Genomic DNA, 24647 nt, shown 5'->3' on the forward strand with positions numbered 1-24647 from the left:
CCGCTATTTAACTGTTTCACTTGCATACATGACCCTGAAAGCTTTTCAAGGGAAGAGGGTGTCGGGGTGTTCGTTAAAAACCTGTTGAGGGGCGCCTGGGTGGCGCAGTCGGTTAAGCGTCCGACTTCAGCCAGGTCACGATCTCGCGGTCCGTGAGTTCGAGCCCCGCGTCAGGCTCTGGGCTGATGGCTCAGAGCCTGGAGCCTGTTTCCGATTCTGTGTCTCCCTCTCTCTCTGCCCCTCCCCCGTTCATGCTCTGTCTCTCTCTGTCCCAAAAATAAATAAAACGTTGAAAAAAAAATTAAAAAAAAAAAAAAAAAACCTGTTGAGTACATGAAACCGTTTCACTCTTTCCAGAATTTCTGCGAAGCGCCGGCAAGTAAAATGTGTGCGGACTGATAGGTCAGAGCTCTCATTCTCCGGGCCACTTTAATATGCACGTCGTGCTTTCAGCTCTCCGGACAAAGACGCCGACACTTCGCAGGTCCCTCGAGTGGGACTCAGAAGACCGAACAGAGCTCCAGCCTTCTGCTAGTGTCCGTTCTTGCCCCTTTTGGCATCTCGGGACTTGTAGTTTTGTCCACTATATCTTTGCTGGAGAAACGAACGCTGAGACCACAACTCCCGTCACCGCGCGAGGACTGGCGCCATCAGAGCGCAGCCTCAGGAGGGGGCACGGGCGCCATTGACTAACCCGCTGGTCGAAGGGTCCGCCTTCCTGAGCCTAGGAGCCCCTGTGATTGGTCAGCTGCCTCGCTTCTCACGGAGGGGGCGACAGGTGAATGAAAGAGGGGCGTGTCGCTGTGCGGTAGCTCGGCCGCAAGGCTGGATCCCGCTGAAAGGTGAGAGTCGAGAAGCGGGTTCGCGCTACCTCTTTCATTGGTTTGGGGAACATTCGGGGCGCCCCAGGAGGTCCGCCGTGGGTGGAGGGAGCGGGCAGAGAGCTCCCCTCTTGGTCGGCCTCCCTCGGACCTCCCGGCCCTGGCTGCTCCCGAGACCTCCCGCCACCCAAACCTGAGCTGGATGACCGACCCTTCCCTCCCTCCAGAGTGGGGAGCGTCGGCGCGGCGGCAGCTGTCCCCCTTTCCTTGGTATGGGGCTGTCTCGCCGCGTCGTCCAGCCGGGTGGTCCTGGCGCCCGCCCATTGCGATGGTGCTGTGACGCGAGGGCTCGGCCAGGTTGGGGCAATGCCCACCGCAGCGATGGTCACTTTGTCTGCAGGAGGCAACGAGACGGGTAAGGCCCCTGTTTCCCACCCTCAGGAGCCAAAGACCGGTCCAGGAACTGGTTCCGGTGATCTCCGCAGGGTCGTCCGTCTTTGGAAGGTGGGGAAGGGGTGGAGATCCCCTTGTCTTGGGAAGAGTTTAGCGGGTGAACCCAAGGTGCAGTTGACCCTGAAATTTTTTCTGTGAAAATGGAAACTCTTCTCCCGTGTCCTTCCCCTTCCCTCCATGCGTTGGGAGAGGAGTGACTTCCTCAACCCTATGGGGAGTCAGGTTGGCATAGCGGATAAGAATGTCAACCCTGGAATCAAACCAATTTTGGTTTCAGTCCTGACTTGCACATGTTAGCTATAAATCTGAACTTCAATTTCCTCCCCTAAAAAAGAGGGTATAACAATGATATCTACTGCATTGGGTTATTGTGAGGTAAAAGTTAATTAATGCTTGTAAAGTACTGTCTACAGTGCTTCATGAAGAGTGGTGTTCAGTAAATGCTAGGAATGGATGAGCAGGTTTTCATTATTCTCAGGTTGGTGAGACTGAAGGAGTCTTGGCAGAGTCGGCGGGTGGAATTCAAGGCTGGTTCTGGTGCCAGCATGAAGGCAGTCATGTGATCTGGGTAGCATTCCCTGGGGGAATGTGGGAGTGTGCTGTAGAGAGTAGTGTTGGCATCTGCTCTCTCCCGGAGGACATGCACGGTGTACTTGGCTCATTTTTCTATTCCTGGCACCTTCCTTGTATGTAACCAGTAACTGTTGAATTGAATTGCAACAGTCAGAGGGCTGGGGGTTCCCCTAACCGGTGAGGCTAAATGTACTTCTGACAGCAGTAGATCCAGAGAGCTTCTTTCCAAGGAGAAGTAGTGATCCTCAGCCTGTCTCACGGTTGCAGGGCACCAAAGGCAAGTGATATGAATAAGGATTTCCACAGTATATGCCAAATACAGGGTTGGGGAAAGGGTTGTGGACAGACTTTTGCCAAGTTAAGGAGTATTGACATGACCCGACAGAATCTGGATTATTTGCAGAGAGAAAGCCAAAGGAAATGGGTTTGGGGTACGGTTGCTGGAAAGGAGCATCTTCCAGTGAAAGATGGAAGTGCCCTGTCGATAAAACTGTTCTTCAGCTAAGAAGTGTTGGGCCTGCACCGGTTTATCTCCCTGATTGGCCAACTCCTTATTCCTCTGCCCTTCCTCCTTTACCCCCTTTGTTTAAAAAGAAAAAAATGAAAGCAGTACATGCACTTAGTGAAACATTCTAACAGGTTGAAAATGAAAAGTGGAGATCCCTTCACATACTTCTCACCCTTAATCTCTCTTCTCAAGGGTGTCTGCTATTAACTCCTGCTTGTGTAACCCTACATTGAAGAACATCATGCTTATGCAGATGGAATCATATGGTACATTTTGTTTTGCTTCTTGTCTTTTTCTCTCAATATACCTTGATGACCTATCCATAACGAACACACACAACTCTGGCTCATTAAAAACGTGGCTGCATAGTATTCCCCTGTGTGATTGCACCTCATTTATTTAACTTGTCCCCTGTTGGACATTCTTTATACTTTTGTGCTCGTCTAAAAGCCTGGTGAGTGGACATCTCTGAACTTGTAATTTGATATTTTTTGGCAACCCATCCAAAAGGGTAAATTTTTATATTGATATTTCTGGGACAAAAGAAGTGTGCATTTTAAGTTTTAATAAATATTGCAAAATTCCTCTCTAGAATGGTGTTCCAAGTTACATCTGCATCACCAGTGGATATTAGCACATGACAGTTGAAAAATGTGATGTTACCAGTCTGATAGGTTTTCTTTCAGTTCTGAGGAAGGGAGTAAACTATGGTATTGAAAAGTTGTATTTTCCTATATCTTGATTTTCCCTTCATATTTTTTCTTTTTCTTTAAAGTTGATTTATTTATTTTGAGAGACAGAGAGAGAGAGAGAGAGAGAGAGAGAGAGCATGAGCAGGGGAGGAGCAGAGAGAGAGGGAGAGAGAATCCCAAGCAGGCCCTGAGCTATGGCAGAGCCTGAGGCGGGGCTCGATCTCATGAACCCATGAGATCATGACCTGATGACCTGAGCTGAGATCAAGAGTTGGACCCTTAACCAGCTGAGCCACCCAGGCACCCCGTTTATATTTTTTAAAGGTTTTTTTTTTTTTAATTTATTTTGAGAGAGAGAGAAAGAGAGTGTGCACCAACGCGTGTGAGTCAGGAAGGGACAGAGAGAGGGAGACAGAGGATCCAAAGCAGGTTCTGCACTGTCAGCGTAGAGCCCGATTCAGGGCTCAAACTCATGAACCTTGTGAAATCAAGACCTGAGCCACACAGGTGCCCTTCCCTTCGTATGTTGATTGCCAAAGGCAGCAGCAGGAACTGCTGGGAAGGCTTGGTTGGAAAAGTCAGAAGAGGTGGGAATGACAGTGAAGCCTTAGTCCTGTGACAACTTTCAGGGTTAACTTATTTGGGAATCGTAGAATTTTGCAGATATCTAACAGTTTTCTTGCTTTCTGAAGCAAATGTTAATTTTAACTACTTTGGATGAAAAAATTCCAGAAATTATGATATAACTTCCTTGACTTTAAAATGAATATAAACAGATAAGAATCTTCTTGAGGACTTAAGCCCATCACTTATAGCCCTGGGCTATAATTTAGTGCTGTCCTAAGGCCATTTTGAATATGTAGGAGCATTTAATGTTGCTTAGCTAAATGGCCTCAGGCTGATGTTTTGAAAAAATTCCTGGGTCTATTTTTTTAAGAAACATTTTTTACCTTTTCCTAGCTGTCAACTCTCACTTTTGTCAGTTTACTATCTTATAGAGGACCCTCTCTACTTCTCTCCCTAATTGGTTGTCTAGTTTCTAAACTGAAACAAGTGAAATGCATCACTTGTTATAAATATGTATAAAGTAAGTGTGAACTGCCAGTTAATAAGGTTCTTGTGGGTCTTTATTGAGTAGAGTCCGTGTAGTTAGTACACAGACTATGGGGAATCAACTTTGCCAATGGAAGAGCCCTTTTTGTGGGGAGAAAGTGCCTGGTTTTTGGCTGGTTAGGGTATTGTGGCATTGCATTTGTAGAAAGGAAGAGCACTAAGGAGTTGTGAGTTGTGGTTGGCAGCTCTAACCAGGCCTTTTGTGATTCCAGTAGAGGGATGATGGACTTGGTTCTAGAAACTTCCCTGTGCTCAGTGGGTCAATACGGAAAAGGGGTAGTCAATGGATTGTTACGGAAACCGAAGTTCTGCTGCTTGTCGCTCTAAAGGCCAATACTCAAGAGATGAGTTTTGATTGAAAAAAATATGTGAGTTTTGTTCAGAAGCCCAAGGACCTGGGGAGAAGGCGGACTCTTGTCCAAAAGCCAACACCGAGGTTTCTGCCTGACCCAGGGATTTTTAAAGCGATTTAATCAGTTAACGGAGTCCCATGGTCTTTGACATTTCTTGATTGTGTGAGGACTTGATGATGCCAGCTACAGAATTCTCTCAGTGCTCAGAGGTTGTGCAAGAACGTCTGGTTCCTGGTTACCCGGGGGTTGTGCAAGAGCACTCTGTTCTTTCTGCAAAGGAGGGCAAGGTTTGCAGATGTGTAAAGGGAGGTCAGCAAAGTCATTTGCGTGACCTTAAAAAAGAAAAACATTTCGCTCAATGTTTCTGGGCTAATCAGAAAGCTGAGGTGGCTTCAAACAGACTTGCTGGCCTTTGTGGCCTAGGAAAGTTCTGGTCCTTCATTCCCCAAGGCCAGTGGTCCGCAAGTCTTAAAAGAAAGTAAATTAGTTCTGTTACAGATCAAGGGCCTTAAGTCAGCAAGCAAGGAGTGTGTTAACTTGAAGTAGGTTGACCCTTAAGACCAGGTTGGAGTGCTGTTGCAGGTTGGCTCTGTGGTTTGTGTGATGGGAAAAGATGGAAGAGAGCGAGCTCGGGGAAGGTCAGCATCTGTCTTTCTCAGTAGCAGAAGGATTGTAAACTTGATTTATACCTGCTCTACTTAGCAGTTAAGAAAGGAGTATTCCTTTCTACTTACCGAACCTACTTTGTCCAAAGCACTCTGCCAGGTGCTATGGGGGATAGCAAATGAAGTAAGATGTGGCTTGTACCTTCCAAGGCTTTTAGTCCCCTGACCAATGAGGGCCAGGACCTAAAGTTTGGAGGAGTGGACCAAGGATAGTGGAGTCAATCCGTTGAGAGTCTCTCAGTTGCAAGAGATAGAAAACCCAACTCAGACCAGCTAAGGCAAAAAGGGACTTAACTGGCCTCTGGCACAGCATGAGTTGGGGCCCAGACGGTGTCCCCGGGGCATGTGTTGCTCCTGTCTGAACTGAGCTGTCATCTTTGTTGGGCGGTTCCCTTGGTGGTGAGGCAGCATCTTAAAAAAAATTTTTTTTAATGTTCTTATTTATTTTTGAGACAGAGAGAGACAGAGCATGAGCAGGGGAGGGGCAGAGAGAGAGGGAGACACAGACTCAGGAAGCAGGCTTTAGTCTCCGAGCTGTCAGAACAGAGCCCGACGCGGGGCTCGAACTCACAAACTGGGAGATCATGACCTGAGCTGAAGTTGGACGCTCAACCGACTGAGCCACCCAGGCACCCCTGTGAGGCAGCATCTTTGACATCCACATACCCACCGAGTAGAGAGTGCTCTTCTTTGGGTGCCCCAGTAAACATTTCATTGCTTTTCATTGCTCTGACCAAGCCACATGGCCATCTCTCAGCTAATCACTGTGGTCAGAAGGTGGGACATGTTGATTGTGGTGGCCTCTATTAGATCTAGAGCCTAGGGATGGGGCCAGCTTGATGCAAAACACATTGGCCAATGGAGTACCTGGGTGCCTCAGTCAGTTAAGCATCTGACGTTGGCTCAGATCATGATCCCACCGCTCATGAGTTCGAGCCCCCCATCAGGCTCTGTGCTGATGGCTCAGAGCCTAGAGCCTGCTTTGGATTCTGTGTCTCCCTCTCTCTGTGCCCCTCTTCCAATCGTACGCTCTCTCTCTCTCTCTCTCTCTCTCTCTCAAAAATAAATAAAGATTAAAAAATTAAAAAAAATTCAAAACACATTGGTGAAGAATGGGGGAAGGATGGTTCTATCAAAGCCAGAAAAACTACCAAAACCATAAGAATAATGAATGTATGCTGGCTAGCCCACCAAATGCTTCCATAAAGTAGTAATAGGTGTGTGCCCAGACTGGTAAGTATGGTCTCTGAGTTCCGTATCAGGACCGAACTATAAGTCTTAGATTTGGGTGTTATCTATATTTTGAGTCTTTAAAATTTTTTTAAATGTTTATTTTATTTTGGGGGGGAGGGGCAGGGAGAGATGGGGGACACAGAATTTGAAACAGGCTCCAGGCTCTAAACTGTCAGTATAGAGCCCGATGTGGGGTTCAAACCCACAAACCACAAGATCATGACCTGGGCCGAAGTCGGGCGCTTAACCAACTGAGCCACCCAGGCGCCCCAGTGTCTGACTCTTAATATTGGCTCAGGTCCTGATCTCATGATTCATGAGATCGAGCCCCCCTCTGTGCTATTAGCACAGTTGGGATTCTCTCTCTCCCTCTCTTTCTGCCCCTCCCCATTCACGCTTTCTCACTCTCTCTCTCAAAAATAAACTTTAAAACAAAAGGAAAAATCAATTGGTAAATTAACTTCAAAAAAACAATCTTGGCAGAGATTCAGGCTACTCCAGAGCAGCAGCAGCTGGTGGAGACATGGAGATGCAGTCCTATCATGCCAAGCTCTTGGGGGAGTTGAATGAACAGCGGAAGAGGGACTTTTTCTGTGACTGCAGCATCATTGTGGAAGGGCGGATCTTCAAGGCCCACAGGAACATTTTGTTTGCCAACAGCGGCTACTTCCGAGCCCTGCTCATTCACTACATCCAGGACAGCGGGCGGCACAGCACCGCCTCCCTGGACATAGTCACCTCCGATGCCTTCTCCACCATCTTAGACTTCCTGTACTCTGGGAAGCTGGATTTGTGCGGGGACAACGTGATCGAAGTCATGTCGGCGGCCAGCTACCTGCAGATGAACGACGTGGTGAACTTCTGCAAGGCCTACATCAGGTCGTCCCTTGATATCTGCCGGAAGATGGAGAAGGAGGCTGCCGTGGCTGCGGCGGTGGCGGCGGCGGCGGCGGCGGCGGTGGCGGCTCATCAGGTGGACAGCGGAAGCCCCAGTTCAGGCAGGGAAGGGACCTCCTGTGACACGAAGAGCGTGGTCCCCTCTCCGGCCGAGGGAGAGGAGAGGGTGGACTGTCCAAGAGAGCCCCCTCGCAGTGACTGCAGAGGCTGCCACCCACTGGAACTGGCGGCGAAGGACGGCCAGGGCAGTGGCCCAGCTGACAGTGACCTCTCTATTCTGCCCAAACAGATAGAGCCCAAGGTGGAGTTTGATGCCGACGAGGTGGAGGTGGAGTTGGGCGAACAGCTGCAGCCGTATGCCACCCCACTCAGCCTGGCCCACATGGACGAGGGTTTGCCCGGTGGCCAGGCCATCGACTTGGCTTACGGTAACTACCACGTGAAGCAGTTCCTGGAGGCACTCCTGCGCAACGGTGCCGTCCAGGGCAAAGGTGACGTGGACCATCACTTTTCTCGAAGTTTGGAGGGAAGACCAGAGGGTGCGGGAGGAGCCATGAGTGCCGTGATGGATGTCCAGACTGACTGGTATGGAGAGGACTCAGGTGAGCTCCATTCGCCTTCAGCATTTCTGTCGGTCACTTAGCATGCACACCTGTGCCTTACTGGCTCCCATCACCATGATCGTCAGCATTGCCATTGTCACTGCTGTCATCACCACCATCTCCACCACATTATCACCACCACCACCAGTAGGTGTTAGTTGAGCCCCTGCTGTGTGCAGGGCATTGTCTCTCCCTGTGTGTTACTATTTTACCTCTACAACTAGAGTATAAGGGTGTTGAGGGCAGTTTGAAGACGTGGGAAAAAATCTACTGTCTTTTACTAACCAGCAGTGGGGCTTCAGTTAAATCAGTAAATCTCTTTGAACCCATTTTGTTCTGGAGATAATCGTCCCTGCCTTGCCTTTCTCACAGCATTGAGGACCAAATGAGAAGGTTTTCAGAATTTTTTCTCATGTACGAGAACATATTCTAAGAAATTTATTCTTCTCTGTGTTAACCTTGGTGCCTGGCACATGGTAGACAGGCAGTTTTGGTCGATGGTGCATCTACTTGAGAAGATCTAAAATGAGTCGGCATTTGGCTTTATGTGAGTAAATTTCATATATCCTTTGGTAGGCTTTTAAAAAAAATATTTAAGGGGCGCCTGGGTGGCTCAGTCGGTTAAGCGTCCGACTTCGGCTCAGGTCATGACCTCACAGTTTGTGGGTTTGAGCCCTGACTTGGGCTCTGTGCTGACAGCTCAGAGCCTGGAGCCTGTTTCGGATTCTGTGTCTCCCTCTCTCTGCCCCTCCCCTGCTTGCACTCTGTCTCTGTCTCTCTCAAAAACAAATAAATATTAAAACAAATTAAAACAAATTTAATGTTGATACATCTAAAGATGTGTGTGTTTTAATTAAATCATCAACCTTAAACTAGCTTTTATATCAAATATTTTACTTTTGTAGGCTTTTGTGTTTTAAGAGAACTTGGTTGTTCCCCTGAACATTCTGAGAGATGAGTTAACATGACTAACTCTCCTGAACAGGTGGGGTAATTGTGTTGTAAAGTGTCTTGGAGAGAGAAATAGATTTGGCCGCTACCTTACTGATGAAAGTACCCTATAGCTTCCAGAACCTCAAGCCAAGAAATTAACGAATCCCAATTTAAATTCAGCCTTCAATACTGAGCAGTGAAAGTATTTTAGATAAGGGAGATCAGCTGCTTTTATTTGTTACTAAGTGGCTGTCTTGAGATGTTTAATTTCATTTTTTTAAAGCAAGAACGCTCTCTATGTCTGATTAAAACTAGGCTTGGAAACTTGAAAACGCTCTTTCTGATCCTCAGGGACACTGGCTTAACCAGCATTTAGGAGGTAGTGGCTGTTTTCAGTGAACACACTGTGGGAACGGGTTGAAATCTCATTTCCGTGCATAATAGCACTTCACAGACGGTGACCACCCTTTCACATCCATTAGACCCTCGTGAGTTTGGCAGATGAGCGTGGAGAAACCAAGACCCACAGGGTTTGGTGAATTTCCTGAGAATGCAGAGCTGGTAAGTGGCAGAGCTAAACCCGGCAACCTGGGCTGGCTTCATTTCATTGAAACAAACTCTGAAGGCAGCACATGGATTTCAGGGCCATGGTTTTATCTTTCAACCCCTCTGCCCATAAGCACAAGTATCAAGAAATAGTCTTCAGCTCTACGCCATCTTCATTCAAGTCCAGTCCCTCAGTCTGTAAAGTCAGGTTTCCAACTACAAGGTGCTGTGGCAAGGCAGCCCACCCCGGCCCTGGCCATGCCTGTTGTCTGCCAGGTTTCGATTCCATTCACACGGCTCCTGGGTAAATTTATTCCAAATGCCAAGGCACAGAGTAGGACTGATTTGTTTGGTCATTCATTTATTTGCTCAAATATTTTGAGTACCTTCCTGGTGAAGATTCGAAGATAAGTCAGACATGGATCCAGCCCTCAAAGAACTGAGGGTGTCTTAGAGGAGATGGGATGTGTGTAATTGGCATCACATGATGAAAAGTCACCAGGGCTGGAAGACAGATGGAGGTGTGATTTTCACAGTAGTCCAGAAGCAGGAGAACCGGATTCCTCGTGGGAGATCAGGGAGGCATTATGAAGGTGGCATCTGAGGGCAAGAAGAGACATAGGGAGAAATTGATTGGAGTCGGATTATGGAAAACCTTAAATGCTGAGAGGTAAGGTTTTGTCTGTAGGCATAGGGGAATTTTTGATAGTTACTGAGCTTGGAAGTGGACAGGATCTGTGCTTGTGGGACAGTAATTTGGCCTCAGCACCCGATGGTGTGGAGATGGGAGACAAGGGCAGGGAGACAGTCAGGAGGGTGTTGCGATAATTCTGTAGCCACATTGCTTATATCTGACGTTAGCAGACACTGCCAGATCATAAGGTCCTCCTGTAAAGTCTTCTCCCCCCAGACCTCCCAACCCCAGTTCCAGCACCTGCCATTGCTTCTCGGAGAGTTCATCTACATTGGTCACCTCCACTGTTTTACTTCCTACTCTTTTCTCCGCTCACTGTGGTCTGGCTTCTGCCCCCTCCACACCACTGACACTGCTGCCATGAGGTCAGTCATAGATTTGCTAGAGTCAATCCAGTGAGCGATTTTCAAGTGTTACCTTACTTGGCCTCTCTCAGTAGTTGACTCTGCCCTTTCTTTCCTTCTTGAAATTCTTTCTTCCTCTGGTTTCTGACACTGTGGGTACCCATTGCTCTTAACCTCTGCCCATTCCTTTCCAGTCTCATCATGGGGTCATTTAATGCCAGTGTGGCCAGTTCTCCATCATTGGCTTGCTTCTTCAACATCTTATCATTGCTGCTAACTAATTAATTAACTAACTCATCAGTTTGTTCTCTGTATTTATAGGTCTGATTCTGCTTTTTGTTTGCTTATTCATTTATTTGTTTTTTTAGGTTCCATGGATGAGTGAAATAATGTGGTGTTTGTGTTTCTCAGTCTGACTTATTTCACTTAGCATTATACTCTCTAGGTCCATGCATGTAGTGGCAAATGACATGATCTTATTCTTTTCTGTGGCTGAGAAATATTCCAGTGTGTGTGTGTGTGTGTGTGTGTGTGCGTGTGCGCACGCGTGCATATGCACCACGTTTATGTCACATCTTCTTTATCCATTCATCTATTGATGGACACAGGTTGTTTCCATATCTTGGCTATTGTAAATAATGCTGCAATAAACATAGGGGTGCATGCATCTTTTCAAATTAATGGTTTTCTTAAGCTTATTTATTTTGAGAGAGAGAGAAAACACGAGCAAGGGAGGAACAGGGAGAGAGAGAGTGAGAGAGAGAGAGAGAGAGCACGCGAATCCCAAGCAGTCTCCGTGCTGTCAGCACAGAGCCTGATGCAGGGCTCAAACTCACCAACCGGGAGATCATGACCTGAGCCGAAATCAAGAGTCAAATGCTTAACTGACTGAGCCACCCAGGTGCCCTCAAATTAGTGTTTTTGTTTCCTTTGGGTAAATACCCAGTAGTGGAATTTGAGAGACCTCCATACTGTTTTCCACAGTGGCTGTACCAATTTATATTCCCACCAACAGTGCACACGAGTTCCTTTTTCTCCACATCCTTTTCAGCGCTTGTTATTTCTTTTTGATTCTAGCCATTCTGACAAGTATAAATAAAGGTGATATCTCGTTGTGATTTTGATTTGCATTTCCCTGATGATTAGTGACGTTAAGCATCTTTCATGTGTCTGTTGGCCATCTGTATGTCTTCTGTAGAAAAATGTCTATTCAGGTCCTCTGCCTGTTTTTTAAATCATACTGTTTTTATGGTGTTGAATTGTGTAAGTCCTTCATATATTTTGGATATTAACCCCTTCTCGAATTTATCAGTTGCGAATATCTTCTTCCATTCAGTAGGTTGCCTTTTTGTTTTGCTGATGGTTTCCTTTGCTGTGCAAAAGCTTGTTATTTTTATGTAGTGCCAATAGTGTATTTTTGCTTTTTTCCCTCTTGCCTTAGGAGACATATCTAGAAAAATGTTGCTGTGGCCGATGTCAGAGCAATTACTGCTTGTGCTTGCTTCTAGAATTTTTATGGTTTCAGGTTTTACATTTAGGTCTTCAATCCATTTTGAGTTTACATTTGTGTATGGTATAAGAAAGTGGTCTGGTTTCATTCTTGTGCATGTAGCTGTCCAGTTTCCCCAGCATTGTTTATTGAAGAGACCGTCTTTTCCCCATTCGTATATTCTTGCCTCCTTTTTCCTAGATTAATTGGCCATGTAAGCGTAGGTTTATTTCTGGGCTCTCTATTCTGTCCCACTGATCTGTGTGTCCATTCATTCAATCATTTAACAGATATTTATTGAGCACTGACTATGCCAGACACTGTTCATCAGCATGAACAAAAGGTAGTCCTTGTCCTCATGGAGCTGATGTTCCAAGGCAGGGAGACAGACAACAAACATAGAAATAAGTGTATAATATGAAGAGAACAAAAGCAGGGGAAAAGTTGACAGAGAGTGAAGGGGATGCTATTTTGTTTAGTGTTGACAAGGAAGGCCTTTCTAACAAGTTGCTTTTGAGCAGAAGCCACGAGGGAGGAAGAGAGCAAATTGTGCAGGTAAATCAGGGAGAAGCACATTCTGGGCAGAGGAAAGAGCATGGTGCAAAGTGCAGGTCACACTTGTCGGGTGACCAGCAGGGTGCTGTGGAGGCTGGAGTGGAGTGGGCGAGGCAGAAGGTGCTGGAGGATGAGGTCAGAGAATTTGGGTGAGCACAGATCAGCTAGGGCCCTGAAGGCCATGAGAAGACCTTTGGGTCTTACTCCAAGAAGGGATACCACTAGAAGTTCTCAGCCAAGAGTGACTTGAAATGACATATATTAAAAGGATCCGGGGCGCTCGGGTGGCTCAGTCGGTTGAGCGTCCAACTTCGGCTCAGGTCACGATCTCGCAGTTTGTGAGTTCAAGCCCTGCGTCAGGCTCTGTGCTGACAGCTCAGAGCCTGGAGCCTGCTTCAGATTCTGTGTCCCCCTCTCTCTCTGCCGTACCCCTGCTTGTGCTCTGTCTCTCTGTCTTTCAAAAATGAATAAACATTTAAAAAAACTTTTAAAAAAAGGATCCCTTTGGGTAGTGGTCTTCTTGGATAAGACTGGACTGTCTCTCAAGGTAGAACGAACCGGATGTGCTAATGGCTTATGTGAGTGGTATGAGAAAGACAGAAGTCAAGGATGACCCTAAGGTCTTTAGCTTGAGCAGTTGATTTAGACATGTTATGTTTGTGACGCCTCTCAGATATCCAAGTGGAGATGCTCAGTAAGAAGTTGCATCTGTATGTCTGGAGTTCCGGGTTAGGGGGCGCAGTCAGAGCTGAGATATAAATTTGGGAGTCATTAATGGGTCCATGGAATTTGAAACCTATATATCCCATGAACTTATAGGTGTAGAAGAAGAAGATAAGAGATTTAAGGACTGAGCCCTGGGGAACTCCAGCATGTCAAGGTCAGAAAAATAGGGAGAAACCAGTAAAGGAGACTGAGAGGGGGCAGGCAGTGAGGTAGGAGGAAAATCGAGAGTGATGGATGCCAGGAGGAGAAAGCGTTTCAGGAAAAAGGAGAAATTGACTATGTATAGTACTGTGCGTAGGCGGATTGAAAACTGATCACTGGGGAGGTCTTTGGTGGGTTTGACAAGAGCAGTGTCGATGAAGTAGTGGAGCAAGAGACCAAACGGCCTGAAACAGAGCTGGGGAATATAGACGGGAAGACAGTGAGTATTGACGCTTCTTTCAAGCAGTTTTGTTGTGAAGGGGACAGAGAAATGCATCAGTGGCCAAAGGGCCATATGAGGTCTAGGTTTTTATTAAGGTTGGAGGATCTAAAAGCATGTTCGATTGCTGATGGGAATAGTCCAGGAGAGGGGAGGATAATTGATGGTGGAAGAGAGGGGCAGTTGATAGATCGAGGGAAGACAAGGTCCCTGTACAAATGGCAGGGACAGTCTGGCTCTGCATGTGAGGAAGGACAGTTCGTTCGTAGGAACAGGAGTGAAAGCAGACCACATGTGTTCATAGGAGAGTTTGGGGGTAGCTGGGAGCATGCAGAGGTTCTCTTCTGATTGCTTCTCCTCAGTTAAAGCAGCAAGGATGGTGGCTGAAAGGAAGGAAGGGGCAGCGGGGGTGGAGAGCTGAGCAGAGGGAGGGTGTGGAATAGTCCCTGAAGAACCAAGGGCTCTGATATTAGTGCTCAGAGAGTGATGGTTAGATGGATTTGAAGTGAGACTAGAACACACAGTTGTGTTATTTTTCACCAGTGATGTTAGCTTGCCTTGTTTCAGATATGGAATAGGCAGAGATTTGTATTTACCCAGAATTTAGGTTTAACCAGGGGAATACAGATAGAGGGAGAGACAGGACTCAGGCAGTTGAGGGTGGATGTGAAGGAGTGATTTCAGTGGTGGATTGTGGGTACTAAACTGGGGAAGGAGAGGCATGAGGATCCAAGGAGGTGAAGGACAGTAAAATGGCAGCATAGTCCATGGCTTGGTCCCAGCCAAGAAAGGACACTTAGGGGGTGAGCTGGAAAGATATGAGATGGTGACTGGGAAGTGGAGTGCTTGAAATGTGGACTGTGGAGCAAATGCAGTTATTGGCAATATCTTGGTGTGGGGCCATGATTCCGCTCCCAACTGTACACTAGCAGGGTGCTTTAAAAATATGGTTGGGAGGCATTTGGGTAGCTCAGTCAGTTAAGCATCAGACTTTGGCCAGGTCATGATCTCAGGGTTGGTGAGTTTGAGCCCACATCTGGCTCTGTGCTGACAGCTCAGAGCCTGGAGCCTGGAGCTTGGATGCTGTGTCTCTCTCTCTTCCTGCCCCTCCCCAACTCGTGCTCTGTCTCTCCCAAAAATAAATAAACATTAAAAAAACTTAAAAGATATGCTTGGGACAGAGATTGGACATCAGTATTTTTTAAGTTTCCCAGGTGATTCTTTTTTTTTTTTTTTAAGTTTATTTATTTAATTTGAGAGAGAGCATGAGTGAGGGAAGGGCAGAGAGAGAGGGAGAGACAGAGAATCCCAAGCAGGCTCCACACTATCAGCGTGGAGCCCGACATGGGTCTCAAACGCATAAAATGTTGAGATTGTGACCTGAGCCGAAATCAAGAGTTGAATGCTTAACTGACTGAGCCACCCAAGCACCCCTTTCCCAGGTGATTCTGATATGCAGGTCAAGTTGAGAACTCTTGGTCTAGGACTGGGTAGCTGACATGGGGTAGAAGACAAGGAGAAAAGGAGGTCATGGAACAGAGAGGCCAGGGTGCTGGGTCATTTTCAGTATTCACACCAAGAATTACGCTAGGGGTTATGTTGTGAAGGCAATGTGCTCAAATCTCCATGGAATGACGAGGTGACGTCGGGGCTCCTAGATGACTATGATAAGGAGAGGTTGGTATGCCACTGATGAGGTTTTGGGGTGATGGTAGGGTGGTCTGGAGCTGATGGCCAAGAAGGAAGTCTTGAAGACGTCTTTGGTGCAAAAAGTGATTTTATTAAAGCTTGGGGACAGGACCCGTGGGCAGAAAGAGCTGCACTGGGGTTGTGAAGAATGGCTGGTTTTATAGTATGGAATTTGGGAGGAGGCCTCCAGAGGGACTTTGACATGCTAAAGCAGACTCCTAAGATACCTGAGGCCTGGGGCGCCTGGGTGGCGCAGTCGGTTAAGCGTCCGACTTCAGCCAGGTCACGATCTCGCGGTCCGTGAGTTCGAACCCCGCGTCGGGCTCTGGGCTGATGGCTCAGAGCCTGGAGCCTGTTTCCGATTCTGTGTCTCCCTCTCTCTCTGCCCCTCCCCCGTTCATGCTCTGTCTCTCTCTGTCCCAAAAATAAATAAACGTTGAAAAAAAAAAATGTAAAAAAAGATACCTGAGGCCTTGCTATCATCAAGCCAAGATTGTTTTCCCTCTAAGTAAGGCATTAACATTAGGACAGTAAGGGTTTCCTGGAGAAATGTTACACTCTGTATTTGCCTCAAGTATTTGTCAATGGGCTGCAGGTTATAAGGAATGTAATTTTACCTGCCATTTCCTTCTTGCCTTTGTTTCCCACATCACTATTAAGGGGTGATGTTGGGGCTCCAGGAAATGGAGTCTATAGGTTTCTGGAGATTAGGCTGTGGATAAGATTGCCTTTTTCTTGCAATTTACTAAGATATTTGTAAACCCATGTCCTATAAGACTGTGATCTCTGTCAGCTGGCCATTTCCTTTGTCCTTAGGCAGCCAGGAGTGCCTAAGGAATATCACACACGTCCCACCTGGGGAGGAGGGTGTGCTAGCTTGCATTTTGTCCTTAGCCCACCTCATGCTCTCTCATCACTATCATTCGATGGTGTGAGCTTCAAAAGATCTTAAGGTTTTCGAAGATGGAGGGAGGGACAGTGGTCTGGAGATGACAGTGAAGCACAAGGAAGATCCTACTCACCTCCGACCCAGAGGTGTCAGGGTTATGGGGTAAGGTTAGCAGGGTGTTCAGGGGAGAGCCAGGTCTCAATTAAAGCAACAGGTCCAACTTGCTGAAGATTTGCAAAACTGTATTCTTCCCTTCTTTCCCTAAGTTCCAGATGTATCTGTCTAACCCAGATATTCCCCCATGGATGCTATGGAGCTGCCCCAAACACAGTAAAATCCAAACTGAACCCCTCATTGTCCCAGTACCTGCTTTTTCTCCTGTGTTCCCTGCCTCAGTTTATTCCACTGTCATCTACCAAATCAACAGACCCACAATCTGTGTCATTTTGAATCTTCTCTTTCCCTTCTCTCCCCTCCCCCATGTGGTCACTGCATGCTGTTAACTTTACTTCTCTGCTTTAATTCATGACATCTCTCATCCTCTCCCCCTCTCTTCCTGCCTTTCATCTTGCCTCTCTTAAATCCTTCCCCTGCATTGCCCTCTGAGGGAGCTTTTAAAACTCAGATCTGACCATGTACTCCCCCTCCTTAAGATTCTAGCTGCTTAAAGAATAAAGTCCAGGGGCTCCTGGGTGGCTCAGTCGGTTGGGCGGCCGACTTCGGCTCAGGTCACGATCTCGCGGTCCGTGAGTTCGAGCCCCGTGTCGGGCTCTGTGCTGACGGCTCAGAGCCTGGAGCCTGTTTCAGATTCTGTGTCTCCCTCTCGCTGACCCTCCCCTGTTCATGCTCTGTCTCTCTCTCTCTCAAAAATAAATAAAACGTTAAAAAATTTTTTTTAAAAAATAATAAAGTCCAAGAGGGATGCCTTGGTGGCTTAGTTGGTTAAGCATCCAACTTCGGCTCAGGTCACAATCTCAAGGTTGGTGAGTTCGAGCCCCGCATCGGGCTCTGTGCTGACAGAGCGAAGCCTGAAGCCTGCTTCGGATTCTGTGTCTCCGTCTCTCTCTGCCCTTCCTTCATTCGTGCTCTGTCTGTCTCTCTCTCAAAAATAAATAAACATGAAAAAAAATTTCTTTTAAATCTTGCTCAAAGATGACCCTTCTGTGAAATCCTTTTCTGAACTCCTAGAGAGAATTCATTACTTTCCTGTCTATACTTCTTCATCACTTTGAAATTTGCATGTGTTACATTACATTGTATGAATTTGTTCACATGTCTTTCTGTCCTGCTAAACTTAACTTCTTGAGGGAGGAAACCGGTGTCTTGGTAATGATGGACCTTGTTAACGCAGCGTTGGGCATTCAGATGAACGTTTGTGTTGGCGAAATCAGATCATGAGAGGGGAAGGGGAGTGTGCTCATTCTTACTTTTCTGGTGGAGAAATAGTTAACAGTTGGTTTTTCCAACGACTAACACTGGACCCATTTTACTTAATGTTTTTGCAGATAATGGAGAAGAAAGGTAAAGTATAACACCAGGCCGGTGAGGATAGGTGGCCAGAAGGTTCCACAACCTCTGAGGAGGGAGCAGGAAACTGGCATCTCAGCCCCAGTGTGACCAATGAGAACTAAAACAATCTAACATATGTATATAGTGATGAGCCACGAGCTGCTGCTTTTATTCTGGGAAACCGCTTTGGACTCACTATAGATTATGAAGAGTGTTAGGCATTATCGGACGGGAACTAGAAACCAGAGAAAATCTCCACCCTTATGTAGAATGATGTCGGGTTCTCACCTGCGGTTCAGCTTGCCATACTTTTGGCAACACCTTGGAAGAGACCAAGCCCAGCTAGGTATCCCGAGAAGGCCCCAGAGAAAAGGAGTTACTCCAGTGTTGAAAGAAACCACAGAAGCCTGGCCTGCTTCATCAGTAAGGACACCAAGGACTTGGTGTTTGTGTTTATTGACGATGGTGACAAAAATGACTGATATTTATGAGCCCTTACCATGTCCCAGGTGCCGTGCTTTAGGTGTTACTTCATTTCATTCTTACCATAATCCTTTAAGGTGGGAACTATTATCACCCGTATCTTACATACGAGTAAAGTAAGGCGCAGAGAAGTTACGTGAGATGTCCAAGGTCACACGGCTGGTAAGTGGTACAGCTGGGGCCTGAACCCAGGCCTCAGTGCCTGGAAAGCTTGAGTCACTAGTGCCTTCCTATGTGACGTGATATGACCAAGGTCTACAAAAAGTCCTGAGGGGACACATCTTGGAATACTGTAGTAAGGGTAACTCGGGAAACTTGAACAGTTTTTATACCTGGGGATTAATTGTGTTGTCAATCATAATGGTTGTACAAGTAAGATGGGGAAAAAAAGTTGGAAAAAGATTTAAGTGAATCCCTGGATAGTTGATGATCTCAGGTATATAGAGTTAATACGCATTCTAGTTTACGGTCTGTGTCATAGCACACCATTTCTGCACGTGCCTGGAAGCTGTTCTTAGGAGCTCCTGTCAAAGAGAGCATGGATCCTAGGGGAGAGAGAGACAGAGAGAGACAGAGAGAGAGAGAACATGGATCCTGATCCAGGGGTGTGATCCATCAATAACAGAGGTTTCCAAACTTTTGGGGGTCATGAGATCAATCGAGGAGGTCTGTGTTAGTCAGTTCAGGCTGCCACAGCAGAATACGACAGACTGAGTGGCTTAAACAACAGAAATTTGTTTTCTCACAGTTCTGGAGGCTCAGAGTCCAAGATCAAGGTGCTGGCAGGGTTTTTTCTTCCTGGCTGGCAGACAGCTGCCTTCTTGCTGGTCCTCACGTGGCCTTCCCTCTGTGCATGAACAGAGAGAGAGTGAGATCTCTGGTGTCTCTTCCTCTAATTATAAGGACACCAGTCCTATCAGGGTAGGGCTCCACCCTTATGACCTCATTTAACCTTAATTGCCTCCCTATCTCCAAATATAATCACACTGTAGTTTAGGGCTTCAATGTATGAATTGGGGGGGGGGGGATGCAATACGGTTCATGACAAAGTCTCAATCAGCGTTGTCTTAAAATGAAATCAAACAAAATAGATACCGTCAGATTGACTGTTATTTTGGGAAGCTTTTCCACTTATCCGCTGGAAGACACCACTGAGGTGGTGATGTAAGCTGTATCTCTAACTGAGCCACAGAGGTTGAAAGCCAGTAAGAACTGTATGGCATTCCTTGCAACCCTTTACCCTCCGGCTGATGGGGAGCCAGACAAAGACTTGGAATTTGCAGTGTCTTGCCGTTGGCTGGTGGTAGAGTTGATGTCCTCCCTCTCAATCTGGGCTGGAGGAATTCCCCAGCTCCTGATCACCTGTCAGAGGGTGGCCAGTGTCATTGTTGCTTACAGTGCAGCTAAATCAACCCATTTGGTTCCCCAGGTGATGTGCTGGTGGTCCCCATCAAGCTCCACAAGTGTCCTTTCTGCCCTTACACTGCCAAACAGAAGGGCATCCTTAAGCGGCACATCCGCTCACACACAGGCGAGCGGCCCTACCCCTGCGAGACGTGCGGCAAGCGGTTCACTCGACAGGAGCACCTGCGGAGTCATGCCCTAAGCGTAAGTGTCTGGACTGGCAGGTCTCCTGTGGTGAGGGCGGCGGGGGACACAGGGGAGGGGGTTCCCGACATCTGTCTGAAGTAAGGGTAAACCAGCCTGTCTTTTGGGGCGCCTAGGTGGCTCAGTCAGTTAAGTGTCCAACTCTTGATTTCGGCTCGGGTCATGATCTCACGGTTCGTGAGTTTGAGCCCTGCATCAGGCTCTGAGCTGATAGTGTAGAGCCTGCTTGGGATTCTCTCTCTCTTTCTTTCTCTCTCTCTCTCTCTCTCTCTGCCCCTCCCCTGCTGGCACTGTCTCTGTTTCTCTCTAAAAACAAAAACAAAAACAAAAACAAAAACAAAAAATAACAAACAAATAAACAAAACCTTAAAAACATACAAAACAGTTTGTCTTCTGTGTCTTTGTCCACTGGACTATTTTCAGAGAATTTTAAACATATGTTTCTACTAAATTAAAGCTGGGTTGGTAGCACTTAGAGAAAGTTAAAACTTATATGATTACAGACCAGTTTTCTTAGACTCAAGAAAGTTTAGATCCTAGTTAGGGATGGTTGTCATAAGGCAGAGAACAGCGGGGCTTGGACAGGGGATTGTGGGTCTGTTCTCACCAGTGTGATACTAAAGGTGAGAAAGCTGTATCCTCAGTTTCCCACCTAATGCCAGTACCTGGACATAGGGAAAGGACATGCTGCCCTTCATAAGGCCACCTGTGGGCAGCAAACAGGGCTCCAGACCAAGGTGACCTCCCCTCCCACTGGCTACTCCCTGGGAGCCCATCTCCCAGGTGAGTGGTTAATTCCCACCAGCTAAAATGCATTCAGGCCATTTAGGAAGGCATGTATTTAAGATCATCTTTGAGCAAGGCAATCAGTCTTTGGGAAATCAAACATAACAATGGGTTTGGACTTCAAAGGACACTATCAAGAATGTGACAACCCACAGAAAGGGAGAAAATACTTGTGAACCGCTTATCTGCTAAAAATCTAGTAACCAGAATATATAAAGAACACTTTCAATTTAACAATAAAAAACAAATAACCAGATTAAACAATGGATGTGAAGAGACATTTCTCCAAAGAAGAGATACAAATGGCCAACAAGAACATGAAAAGATGCTCAACATCATTAGTCATTAGGGAAATACAAATCAGAGCCACAGTAAGATACCACTTCAAATATACTAGAATTGTTATCATCAAAAAAAAAAAAAAAGTGTTGGCAAGGATGTGGAGGAATTGGAGTGTTCATACACTGCGGATAGGAATGTAAAATGGTGTAACCAATGTGCAAAAACAATTTGGTGGTTCTTTAAAAAGTTAAGCATAAAATTGCCATAGGTCCCAGCAATTCCACATCAAGGTATATACCCAAGAGAACTGAAAGCATGCATTCACACAAAAAAGTACATGCCCACAAATGTTCACAACAGCATTATTCACAGTAGCCAAAAAGTGAAAACAGCCCAAGTGTCCATCAACTGATGAATGAATAAAGAAATTGTGGTCTATCCATACAATGGACCCTTATTCAGCCATAAAATGGAATGAAGTTCTGATACAGCTACAACATGGATGAACCTTAAAAGCATTATGCTGCTTGAAAGAGGCCAGTCACAAAAGGCCACGTATTATATGATTTCATTTATATGAAATATACAAAATGTGCAGACTCATGCATATAGAGTAGATTAGTGGTTAGTAGGGGCGAGAGGGGTGTCGGATGGTAGCGGGGTGACAGTTAATGGGCACACGGTTTCTTTCTGGGGTGAGGAAAATGTTCTGGAATTAGCGGTGCCTGGGTGGCTCTGTTGGTTAGGCATCGACTTCAGTTCAGGTCATGGTTTGTGAGTTCGAGCCCCGCATTGGGCTCTCTGCTATTAGCACAGAGCCCGGTTTGGATCCTCTGCCCACCCCATCCCTCTGCCCATCCCACCTGCCCTTCCCCAGCTCATGCTCTCTCTCTCAAAAATAAATAAACATTAAAAAAAATGTTCTGGAATTAGATGGTGGTGATAGTTGCACAACCTTGTGAGTGTACTAAAACCCATTGAATTGTTTGCTTTAAAAAGGTGAATTTCGGGGCACCCAGGTGGCTCAGTTGGTTGAGTGTACGACTCTTAACTTTGACTCAGGTCATGATCCTAGGGTCATAGGATCGAGTCCCACGTTGGGATCCGTGCTTTGCATGGAGCCTGATTAAGATTCTTTTTCACTCTCCCTCTGCCCTCTCCCCTGCTCCTCTCTCTCTCTCTCAGAAAAAAAAAAAAAAAAGGTGAATTTTATAGAATGTGAATTATGGGTTTGAAAGAATCCAGACTTAAGATAAGTACAAAGTTACTGACTGCTTCTGCTCTCAGGGCTGGCCCCAGCACACTTGTCTGAAAGTAGCTTCATTCCATGGTCTTAAGTTTTTGTTTGTCTTTTTTCCTCCTCAATTTATATCTCCAGTCTGTCTTGGCAGCAACAAGTCCCTGGTGCCCCTAAGATGTTTCATTGATTGGAATCCTCATTCCCTCTATCTTTCCACATTATACAAAGTCCAGTCTACTGCAGCCTAAAGACGTGGTATTCAAAGGCACCATCAGGTTGCAAAGGTCATGTACATATTCTGGTTGGCTCAAGTGCTGTGGGGTTAGTGTAGGAAGCCCAGAAGACCCCATGGAAGACATGGACATTGGCCAGGATGTAGTGGCAGCTCCAGCAAGCTGAGTATAGTGCTGTTGGCCCTTGTCCTCCACCATTTCTCTCTGTCTCTACCTCTTGTGTCCATCCTGCATCCAGAGTCTCTACAGGAGAGGCTTTGGTTCACAGAGCTCCTTTAGGCTGGAGCTCCTGAATAGTGCACACATTAGATAGTCCCTTATATGGAGGGGGGGCCCTGGGGCTGCTGCCCTGAGGAGTTGCTGCATGGGGTAGGAGATCAGGTTCCTTTTTCTAGTATGCAAAGTGCTTCTCCTAGGTAAGGAATGTATTTATCAATGAAGAGTTAAGAATGAGACATCTGCCACATATGGAGAAGATACCATCTAACAAGTCTGCCTCCCTAATAACTAGATAGTCCCAGGTACAGAAAAAGCCATGCTTAAAATCCCCATCAGTTTCCTGAATGCTGTTTATATGCTGGACATAGGGATATAGTAACAAATGTGACAGAGAACATGAATGAGAATGGTCCCTGCCTTCTTGGAGCTTATAGTCTAGTGAATTTACCAATAATTTGTTAGAAAATCAACAAAGGAAGTATAGGTGGGAATATATAGCTGGGGACCTAACCTGACCCAGAGCATGAGCGAAGAGTTCCTTCAAAGGTATTAGTAGTAGCGGAGGCCTTGGCAATGGGGGGTGGGCACGTTCCTCGCATATCCAATGGCCTTGGGGGTGGAAACACCTTCGTGAGGCTGAGGCTGTGGCAGAGAGAGCAAGCAGGAGAACGCTTACTGTGTCTGCTTGTAATTTTAGGTCCATAGATCCAACCGTCCAATCATCTGCAAGGGCTGCAGAAGAACCTTCACGAGTCACCTGTCCCAGGGACTGCGGCGCTTCGGGCTATGTGACAGCTGCACCTGTGTTACAGACACACACGATGATGAAGACGATTTGATGCCCATCAATCTTAGCCTGGTGGAGGCCTCGTCCGAAAGCCAAGAAAAGAGTGATACAGACAATGACTGGCCAATCTATGTGGAGTCTGGTGAGGAAAATGACCCCGCTGGAGATGATTCTGATGGCAGACAGCAGATTCGGCCCAACTTGTCAGATCAAGAGACACTTACGTAGCGGAAAATTCTGGGGTGTGGGTAGGGGGAGAGGTTTTAGAATTTGTTGTTGCTCATTCTATGTTCGAAAGCCACCATCTGTCCAATTTTGTGGAACCCGGAGAGGAACATGTTTTCACTGTTACTATCGTTACATTTTTGTTACATTACACGGTGAAGGTTGGATTTTGTGACTCAAAGGACTGATGACTTCTTAGTGGAATGCCCTCGCTTTCTGAGGGCCTTGTTGAGTTAATTCTGAGTGAATTAATGCTTGCCCCAAGGCTTCCCATGTTTCCTGTTGTGCACCCAAACTCTGGTTAGGAGAAAGACAAGAAAGTCTTTTAATTGTCTCATTCCTCTAGATTCCTTTTTTTTTTTGTCAGCCTTTTTCTCTGGAAATGTAGGCAAAAATATTTTGACATCAGTCTTACCTTTGCCAAGCTTCTCCTGATGGATTCCATATTTTAATTTTCTGGTGAAGTATTTTTTTTTTTAACATTTATTTATTTTTGAAAGACAGAAGGACAGAGCACGAGTGGGGGAGGGGCAGAGAGAGAGGTAGACACAGAATCCGAAGCAGGCTCCAGGCTCCGAGCTGTCAGCACAGAGCCCCACATGGGGCTTGAACCCATGAACCGAAGTTGGACACTTAAACAACTGAGCCACCCAGGAGCCCCTCTGGCGAAGTCTTAAAGACAAAGCTTCACTGATACAAAGCAGGCAGGGCTGTTTGGCTCCATGAGTGTAAAGATACTTCTAAGACTTAAGTTTTTAATGGCTGGGAGTATTTATGTGCACCCAAGCATGGCAATGAGCTGAGAGACTCCTGGGCACTCTGACTTGCCCAGCTAAGTTCAACTTTAAGTTAGTCCTGAGAAAGGAGACTGTGAGCCCAAGTCTGGGTGGTTTCCCTGTTTAGTTTGGGATCTGACCGGTCTGCACACACAGATAACCTGTTTTGTGATCATAAAACAAGTCATTTGGATGAAACTCAAACCCCTTCCCTGTGTTTTCCTGCCATTTTCAAGAGCTGCTGCTGTGTAATGTGGAAATGTAGCCCCTGCTGACGGCCTTCTACTTCGATTATGAATAGAA

General features: G+C 46.4%; 1 protein-coding gene across 1 annotated transcript; it reads left to right on the forward strand.

The window, feature by feature from the left end:
• The first annotated feature begins 322 nt into the window (after window positions 1–322).
• Window positions 323–23735, forward strand: ZBTB8B (zinc finger and BTB domain containing 8B). The gene is made up of 4 exons (XM_045476526.1): window positions 323–842; window positions 6895–7910; window positions 19618–19796; window positions 23254–23735. Exons 2-4 carry the CDS (start codon window positions 6935–6937, stop codon window positions 23569–23571), a joined length of 1473 nt encoding a protein of 490 aa, XP_045332482.1. The 5' UTR covers window positions 323–842; window positions 6895–6934; the 3' UTR covers window positions 23572–23735.
• The last annotated feature ends 912 nt before the right edge of the window (window positions 23736–24647 follow it).

This window comes from Leopardus geoffroyi, chromosome C1 (genome assembly GCF_018350155.1).
Source record: "Leopardus geoffroyi isolate Oge1 chromosome C1, O.geoffroyi_Oge1_pat1.0, whole genome shotgun sequence".
Taxonomy (NCBI): domain Eukaryota; kingdom Metazoa; phylum Chordata; class Mammalia; order Carnivora; family Felidae; genus Leopardus; species Leopardus geoffroyi.

Coding starts and splice junctions, on each gene's coding strand:
- ZBTB8B (XM_045476526.1), top strand. CDS start 6,935: ATGGAGATGCAGTCCTATCATGCCAAGCTCTTGGGGGAGTTGAATGAA. Junction 7,911..19,617: donor CTGGTATGGAGAGGACTCAG/GTGAGCTCCATT, acceptor TTGGTTCCCCAG/GTGATGTGCTGGTGGTCCCC. Junction 19,797..23,253: donor TGCGGAGTCATGCCCTAAGC/GTAAGTGTCTGG, acceptor TTGTAATTTTAG/GTCCATAGATCCAACCGTCC.